Raw genomic sequence first — 9,112 nt, forward strand, 5'->3', positions numbered from 1 at the left:
AAGAATTTGTTCTTAACTGACTAGCCTAGTTAAATAAAGGTTAAATAAAAACACGAGACCAGATAGTAAACCTGCTTTCTCTCCCAGACACAGAACAGAGGTCAGAGGTTAAAAGAAGGGGCCCACATCAACCGCTCCCTCCTGGCTCTGGGTAACTGCATCAACGCCCTGAGTGAGAAACATGGTAACAAATATGTCAACTACAGGGACAGCAAGCTGACGCGCTTGCTGAAGGTACAGTACCCATAGTGGTTGGAGCGTTGAGCCAGTAACCGAAAGGTTGCTGGATCGAATCCCCGAGCTGACAAGGTCAAAATGTGTTGTTCTGCCCCTGAGCAAGACAGAAAACCTACTGTTCCCCGGGCGCCGAAGACGTGGATGTCGATTATGGCAGCCCCCCACACCTCTCTGATTCAGAGGGGTTGGGTTAAATGAGGAAGACACATTTCAGTTGAATGCATTCAGTTGTACAACTGACTAGGTTTCCCCCTTTTCCCTTTCCTATCGAAGACGTGCTGTATGATTACAATACACTATACTAGCACCATACCACACCACACCATACCACACAACATTCATCATGAATGACCACACCATACCACACTACACCACACACCATATCACATCACACCACATCATGCCACACCACACAAAACAATACAGTACAGTACTTTTTGTTGTCCTTTTGCATCATTCAGAAGGATTATTCTCCATTCCACTTGCATTCATTCACTTCCTGTTCTGATGTGCTTGATTGACAGGACTCGTTGGGAGGCAACAGTCGCACAGTGATGATAGCCCACATTAGCCCCGCCTCCCTGGCCTTCGAGGAGTCTCGCAACACGCTGAGCTATGCTGACCGTGCCAAAAGTATCCGCACACGGGTGAGTAATACACAACAAAACATTTCCCTCCTTCGCTGAGGTGTGGGACAAGAATTTTCAAATCAATCATTTTTCAAATCAATCAATCAACAATCAAATGTAATTTAAAAAGCCCTTTTACATAAACACAGTTATCAAAGTGCTTTACAGTAACCCACCCTAGACCCCCGAGATCAACTTAAAAGATTCCATTATCTCTGCAGCATAACAGTTATAACGACGCTGTCAATATTAGGCTTAATAGTTTGTCAGCTGGGTTCCTTCTTGCTGAATGTGTTCTACCACATCATGTTATTACAGTGTTATAAGACAGTTCTCTCTCTCCAGGTGAAGAGGAACCTGCTGAATGTGTTCTACCACATCATGTTATTACAGTGTTATAAGACAGTTCTCTCTCTCCAGGTGAAGAGGAACCTGCTGAACGTGTTCTACCACATCATGTTATTACAGTGTTATAAGACAGTTCTCTCTCCAGGTGAAGAGGAACCTGCTGAACGTGTTCTACCACATCATGTTATTACAGTGTTATAAGACAGTTCTCTCTCTCCAGGTGAAGAGGAACCTGCTGAACGTGTTCTACCACATCATGTTATTACAGTGTTATAAGACAGTTCTCTCTCTCCAGGTGAAGAGGAACCTGCTGAACGTGTTCTACCACATCATGTTATTACAGTGTTATAAGACAGTTCTCTCTCTCCAGGTGAAGAGGAACCTGCTGAACGTGTTCTACCACATCATGTTATTACAGTGTTATAAGACAGTTCTCTCTCTCCAGGTGAAGAGGAACCTGCTGAACGTGTGCTACCACATCATGTTATTACAGTGTTATAAGACAGTTCTCTCTCCAGGTGAAGAGGAATCTGCTGAATGTGTTCTACCACATCATGTTATTACAGTGTTATAAGACAGTTCTCTCTCTCCAGGTGAAGAGGAACCTGCTGAACGTGTCCTACCACATCGCTCAGTACACTAACATCATCTCTGACCTGCGCAGCGAGATCCAGCGGCTCAAGAAGAAGATCGCCGATCAGGCTGGACGTCAGCTCAACTCTGACCGAGCTGACATCCGCCATGTCCAGGGTAATGACCTCACCTTGACCTCTCTCATAGCTCCTTCACAGTGTCTGTGTCTGTCTGTCTGTCTGTGCCTCCAACAGACCTTAACACTCTCCTCTCCTGCCACCAATGTAGCGGAGGTACAGGCCCACAGCACGCAGGCGAGCCGAGCAGAGATGGACCAGCTGAGGGAGCAGCTCCTAGAGGCCTTCAGGAGTCAGATGGAGATCAGGAGGAGCCTGATGGAGCTGGACAACAGCAACATGGAGATCCAGATGGACACCTCCAAACACCTGCTCACCATCGCAGAGTATGTGTCTTATGACTGTCCCAAATGGCACTCTGTTCCCTGTACAGTGCACTACTTATGACCAGAGCCCTTAGGGCTCTATATAGGGAATAGGGTGCCATTTGGGACCTACAATAATCTCATAGCACTCCCTCTACACCTATAGCCTCTAGGTGTAGCAGTTTAATGACTGTGATAGTTAACAGAAATGTCTAAACAGCTGCTCACAATTGCGTGCATTGTTGTTCGTCTTGTAGTTGGGAGCAGGAGCGGAGTCGTTGTCTCAGGAAGTGGCGAGCAGAGAGGAGGAAGGAGAGCATCAGTAAGGAGGAGAGTGAGAAGGATTTTGACTGCCCTGAGTCACCCCCAGACAGCACTGAGACCCAGGAAGTAGCCATGGCCAGAGAGAAAGTGGTCACTCTCATTGCTGAACAGAACAAGATACGCGAACAGAAGGTAGGTTACTGTAGTCCTCTGCTCTCACCTCTGGGGGAGGCTACAGAATCACACAGTTTAGGCCACCTAGCTAGGCATTGATAAACTAGGCATTGATAGACTTGTTGTACAGTACTGGGGTGGCTGGTGGTAGGAGATATTGGAGGACGGGCTCATTGTCATGGCTGGATTGAACTGAATGGAACGGTACCAAGCACATGGTTTCCATTTGTACAATAGGCCGACATGTAGCATGATGAGGCCATCATTGTAAATAAGAATTTGTTCTTAACTGACTTGCTTAGTTAAATAAAGGTTAAATAAATAAATACAATATTTAAATATTATGGTGAGGGTTCCCATTGAGCCCTGCCTGCTGTTTGTCCTCCTGTCCTGTAGGCTTTACTGGAGCGCTGCTTCGTGGAGCTGCGGGAGCGTGCCAGGCGCCTGGAGGAGCTGCTCCCTTGCAGGGTGAGCTCTGAAGAGCAGAGGGAGGTGCTGGGCCTTCTCTGTAAGGTACACGAGCTGGAGATTGAGAATGCCGAGATGCAGTCCCACGCCCTGCTCAAAGACAACGTGATCCGGCAGAAGAACTTTGTGGTGCAGCGCTTCGAGCAGCACCGCCACCTCTGTGACGAGCTCATCCAGCAGCAGAGACGGTTTATTGACGGTATGTCCAAACAATGCTTTCCTTTTTTACTACACTAGCTATAGACTTCAGACTTGATTGAACGTGTAATAATTCAATATTGGTTATGTAGGTGTTGTACTATATATTTAGTGTTGTATTATGACAACTATTCTAACATGGATTGTATTGGGTCGTAGTATTCTAACCTATATTGTATTGTGTTGTAGTGTGAGTAGTATTCTAACCTGTATTGTGTTGTAGTGTGAGTAGTATTCTAACCTGTATTGTGTTGTGTTGTAGTGTGAATAGTATTCTGACCTGTGTTGTAGTATGAATAGTATTCTAACCTGTATTGTAGTGTGAGTAGTATTCTAACCTGTATCGTGTTGTGTTGTAGTGTGAATAGTATTCTAACCTGTATTGTAGTGTGAGTAGTATTCTAACCTGTATTGTGTTGTGTTGTAGTGTGAATAGTATTCTAACCTGTGTTGTGTTGTAGTGTGAATAGTATTCTAACCTGTGTTGTGTTGTAGTGTGAATAGTATTCTAACCTGTGTTGTGTTGTAGTGTGAATAGTATTCTAACCTGTGTTGTGTTGTAGTGTGAATAGTATTCTAACCTGTGTTGTAGTGTGAATAGTATTCTGACTTATGTTGTGTTGTGGTGTGAATAGTATTCTGACCACCTGTGTTGTAGTGTGAATAGTATTCTGACCACCTGTGTTGTAGTGTGAATAGTATTCTGACCACCTGGGTTGTGTTGTGTTGTAGTGTGAATAGTATTCTAACATATATTGTGTTGTGTTTTAGTGTGAATAGTATTCTAACCTGTATTGTGTTGCAGTGTGAATAGTATTCTGACATGTGTTGCAGTGTGAATAGTATTCTAACCTGTATTGTGTTGTAATGTGAGTAGTATTCTAACCTGTATTGTGGTGTGAATAGTATTCTGACCTGTGTTGTAGTGTGAATAGTAGTCTAACCTGTATTGTGGTGTGAATAGTATTCTGACCTGTGTTGTAGTGTGAATAGTATTCTGACATGTGTTGCAGTGTGAATAGTATTCTAACCTGTATTGTGTTGTAATGTGAGTAGTATTCTAACCTGTATTGTGTTGTGTTGTGAATAATATTCTGACCAGTGCTGTGGTGTGAATAGTATTCTGACCACCTGGGTTGTGTTGTAGTGTGAATAGTATTCTAACCACCTGGGTTGTAGTGTGAATAGTATTCTGACCACCTGGGTTGTAGTGTGAATAGTATTCTGACCACCTGGGTTGTGTTGTAGTGTGAATAGTATTCTAACCTATATTGTGTTGTATTGTGAATAGTATTCTAACCTGTATTGTGTTGAAGTGTGAATAGTATTCTAACCTTTGTTGTGTTGTAGTGTGAATAGTATTCTGACCTGTGTTGCAGTGTGAATAGTATTCTAACCTGTATTGTGTTGTAATGTGAGTAGTATTCTAACCTGTGTTGTGTTGTGGTGTGAAGAGTATTCTGACCTGTGTTGTGTTGTAGTGTGAATCGTATTCTAACCTGTATTGTGTTTTAGTGTGAATAGTGTTCTAACCTGTGTTGTGTTGCAGTGTGAATAGTATTCTAACCTCTCTTGTGTTGTGTTGTAGTGTGGATAGTATTCTAACCTGTGTTGTTGTAGTGTGAATAGTTTTTCAACCTGTGTTGTGTTGTAGTGTGAATAGTATTCTGACCTGTGTTGTAGTGTGAATAGTATTCTAACCTGTATTGTGTTGTTGTGTGAATAGTATTCTAACCTGTGTTGCAGTGTGAATAGTATTCTAACCTGTATTGTATTGTGTTGTAGTGTGAATAGTTTTCTGACCTGTGTTGTGTTGTAGTGTGAATAGTGTACTAACATGTATTGTATTGTGTTCTGGTGTGAATAGTATTCTAACCTGTGTTGTAGTGTGAATAGTTTTCTAACCGGTGTTGTAGTGTGAATAGTATTCTAACCGGTGTTGTGGTGTGAATGGTATTCTGACCTGTGTTGTAGTGTAAATAGTATTCTTACCTGTTTTGTGTTGTTGCAGACCACAGACTCCTGGTGCCCCCCCACCTTCAGGAGCTGTATTGGATGTACATGAGAGAGCTGGATGAGAGGAACCTGGACAGATCCCTGGACAAGGTCAGCGGGAGCACACTCAAGGTAGATAACAGAGAACGTGATTGAGATTGAAATCGAGATCAAGCACAGAGACACACAATTCCGACATATAAACATATCCTTCTCCCTGTACCATATGCTGTCTACAGGAGGGCTCCCTGCCCAAGATCACTCTGCCCAGCCGAAGTCGTGACCCGGTGCAGGACGTGGACTCAGACCAGGAGAGCGTTCGCACCATGGGCTCAGAGACCAGGCATGGCCGGGCCAAGACCCGCAGACATACCCTGCCACCCATCCTACCTGAACCTGAAGGGTAAGAGGACGGAGGGAGGGAGAGGGAGGGAGAGTGGGGATGGGAGGGAGAGTGGGGATGGGAGAGTGAGTGAAAGAGTGAGAGGGTGGTGTTTGGTTTAGGAAGAAGAAACCCTCCGTCTTATCCTTTTTAGGAAGGACATTAGTTTAACTGATGCTCTTTCTCTCTATCGATCTTTCTCCCTCTCTTGTGCTGTCTCTCTCTCTCCCTCCCTAACTCCGTCCCTCTCACAGAGACAACAACCATGTGTTTAAGGGCAGTCCCCATGCCAGGCAGATGAAACATTCTGCTGTGTTGACCCCTCCTCCAATCCACATCAACGGCCAGGGAAACAGAGAGGTGAGAACACAGTACCATCCACACTGTGGATATCTACTAGGCCTGATGCAGCTCCTGCCATTACACCTGTGGAGACACCATAGTAATGGAGGGTACAGCCATATCAGGGCTAGATTTCTACCAGGTTACATATCTGCATACTTCCCTATGAGAGTGTCAGTATAATGCCACATGTCCCTTCTCTTCTGTCCTCTCCAGCTGCAGCCATTGGCCCTAGAGACAACTCTGAACTACAGCCACCTCAGCCACAGTGTCAGCAGTCACCTGGACTCCTCCCCTGAGAGCAGCGAGACGGGCCAGGATGTCCCCCTCACACGAAAGGGTAAGAGACCTCCAGGGGCAACAGCAGACAGGAGAGATACAGGATAGGGAGAACTGCACGGACCACAAATTCATGGATTACAGAATATAGCCAGGGACAATAATATTTACATTTTATTATCTTATCTTAGGTCAGGATGTTGGTGTACTAGATGAGATCATAGTCTCCTTTGATTCTACACCTATATTGCTTGCTGTTTGGGGTTTTAGGCTGGGTTTCTGTATAGCACTTTGAGACATCAGCTGATGTAAGACAGGCTTTATAAATACATTTGATTTGATTGATTTGATTTGATTCACCAGAGAGGCAGCAGATCCTCAAAGGAGTTCACAACATTGCAGTGAAGGCTGCTCGCCGCCGCACCAAAGCCCTGGAAGGGGATGCCCTGCGACTGCCCCCTCCTCCCTCACCCCTGGACCCCAAGAAGCACAAGAGCATCCTGTCTCCGAGTGAGGCGCCCCCTAGGGGCCTGGCCCTGCTCCGCAGCCGGCAGCCCAGCCCCGAGCCCCGCCACGACACCTCAGATGAAAACTTATCCAGCAGCACGGGGGAGAGGCCTGTCTCCCAGGGCACCTGGACACGTCCACATAATCGCCAGCCGGCCTCCAAGAACCCAAACCTCTCCCTCCGCGAGCAGGACTTCGAGGCTCGCACCCGGAAGAGACGCTCCCGCTCGTTCGAGGTCACAGGTCAAGCAGTGAGTAGTGTTTATTATCTAGCTCCCTGAGTAGTATCTAATGATTCAGGACTTTATGTTAGTGGAGTCATCAGCAGCTGTGATTGATCGATTTGACAATTACATAGACATAATGAAGCGGCTCCAGTACATAGCCTACATGATATCAGCCTTAACACACTACCCCTGCCCTCCTCCTGCTCAGCTGTATCAGTCTAAGACAACGGCAGCCCAGCGTATACGCCCGTTGGACAGCACATCAGACCCCCACCTCCACATCAACGGGCAGCCCCAGGCCCCCTTTTTACGTCCCCAGCACAGGGGGGTCCCTTCTCTCACCAAAGTTCGGCTGCCACACAACAACCACCAAACAGGTCAGCCTCCTTTTACCCACACCTCCACATTAAAAATAATATTACTGCATGCAACCATGGTGTGGTTCAAGCCTTATGGCGTCCACTGCACTACAATCAGGACAAATTGGATTCATTGCCCTTGAATATCTCCTCACAGTGTAGCTAATTAAATATATCAACACACAGTTCTTAAACAGGGCTCTGTATACAGATTTTGACTCATGCTTTTTACAGGCCCCATCACAGAGTCCTCCGCAGGCCACCTGAGCAACCTGAAGCGTGTGTCTCAGCTGCGCCAGCCCATGCTCTACACCACGGGCACCGGAAGTCAGCGCACCCGCAGGCACTGAGGGCCTAAAGGCCTACTTCTCCTGGGTTATGTTCATTAGGGCATAGAATGGACATTTTTTGCAATGGAAACCAAAAATGAGTCCAGGTAGTCCCTTCCTGTTTTCTTCAGTTTGGTGCCTAATGATCATGACCCAGGGTTTTCTTACACAGGACTTCCCAATACCAGCACTACCCTGACCAGCTGACCCTGAGAATGTTGACTGGACTAGATGGACTGGACTGGTATGGAGAAAGCTGGACCTCCAATCTCCACCTTCATGCTCCTGATTGACCCACAGCCCAGTGGGGCCTTGAGCCCCCTTTTGTCCTCTGGCCTGTGACCTCTGACCTGTGACTTCCACACTGGCTGTACATTGAACCCAGATACCTAGCTTTTCCTCGTGCTGATCACTAGTAAGTAAGGTGGATGATGCCCTAAGACCTCACCATCACAGACCCCAAAGATCTTCTGTCTATGACTTTTACTCTTCTGTCTGTGACTTTGTCTTAAATGGCACCCAAGTTCTATATAGTGCACTACTTTTGACCTGGCCCTGGACAAACGTAGTGCACTATATAAGGAATAGGGTGCCATTTCAGACACAGACTGTGACTGTTTTCTCTGCTCCTCGTTTCCCTGCTCAAGTGGTCCTGTGAGTGACCGTCCAGTGGCCACCACTAACCGCTACTATCGCCCTGTACACATTCCGGTTCTACAGATGATTTGGTACGATTGTGATACTAAAGATTTTTTCTACATACAAATAATTACAAAAGCCTTGTGGACACACTGCATAATAGTTGTTTCTTCTCTCTTCTTCATGAACACGTTTTATAAATAAATATATTCTTTCTACAGCTTATCAGCGTACACCCAATATGTTCCCCCTGTTGATGATGCTTATTATTCATTATGGTTGAACTAAAAGATTATATGCAACAAAAATGTAATTCAATTGGAAACAATTAAATATATATGTCAAATGTAATTAAATAATAATGAATGTTGATGCTAATATTATGTACAATGTATGATAACAATAGCCTAATATATTCTATATGCTGTAAACTATTGTCTTTTAACAGTTTCACTCAATTCATTCTAATTTACTTAATAATTATGACACGCCCCTCACTATTGTCATTGGTTGCACTAATTCCACTGTTTGTCTACATAACCTGGTTCAAGCATTCATGACATTACCCTGAAGAAGACAGTGATGCCGAAACGTTAAATAAATAAATTACTGGGAGTTTAAATATACAGTGCCTTCGGAAAGTTTTCAGACCCCTTGACTTTTTCCACATTTTGTTAGGTTAGAGCCTTATTCTAAAATGGATTAAATAGTTTTTTCCCT

The 9,112-nt window shown here is 45.0% G+C and overlaps 1 protein-coding gene across 1 annotated transcript in view; it reads left to right on the plus strand.

Annotated features, from left to right (window-relative positions):
• The window catches only part of LOC109900068 (kinesin-like protein KIF19), a 79,339-nt gene extending 70,724 nt beyond the window's left edge, over positions 1–8,615 (plus strand). Inside the window, exons 7-19 of the mRNA XM_020495792.2 lie at positions 88–234; positions 762–884; positions 1,808–1,964; positions 2,076–2,250; positions 2,487–2,685; positions 3,064–3,334; positions 5,345–5,460; positions 5,568–5,731; positions 5,965–6,070; positions 6,269–6,392; positions 6,695–7,089; positions 7,274–7,442; positions 7,659–8,615. Coding sequence (XP_020351381.1) covers positions 88–234; positions 762–884; positions 1,808–1,964; positions 2,076–2,250; positions 2,487–2,685; positions 3,064–3,334; positions 5,345–5,460; positions 5,568–5,731; positions 5,965–6,070; positions 6,269–6,392; positions 6,695–7,089; positions 7,274–7,442; positions 7,659–7,774 — 2,262 coding nt within the window. The 3' untranslated portion in view covers positions 7,775–8,615. The remainder of the gene's footprint in view (positions 1–87; positions 235–761; positions 885–1,807; positions 1,965–2,075; positions 2,251–2,486; positions 2,686–3,063; positions 3,335–5,344; positions 5,461–5,567; positions 5,732–5,964; positions 6,071–6,268; positions 6,393–6,694; positions 7,090–7,273; positions 7,443–7,658) is intronic.
• The last annotated feature ends 497 nt before the right edge of the window (positions 8,616–9,112 follow it).

This window comes from Oncorhynchus kisutch, linkage group LG11, assembly GCF_002021735.2.
Source record: "Oncorhynchus kisutch isolate 150728-3 linkage group LG11, Okis_V2, whole genome shotgun sequence".
Lineage (NCBI taxonomy): Eukaryota > Metazoa > Chordata > Actinopteri > Salmoniformes > Salmonidae > Oncorhynchus > Oncorhynchus kisutch.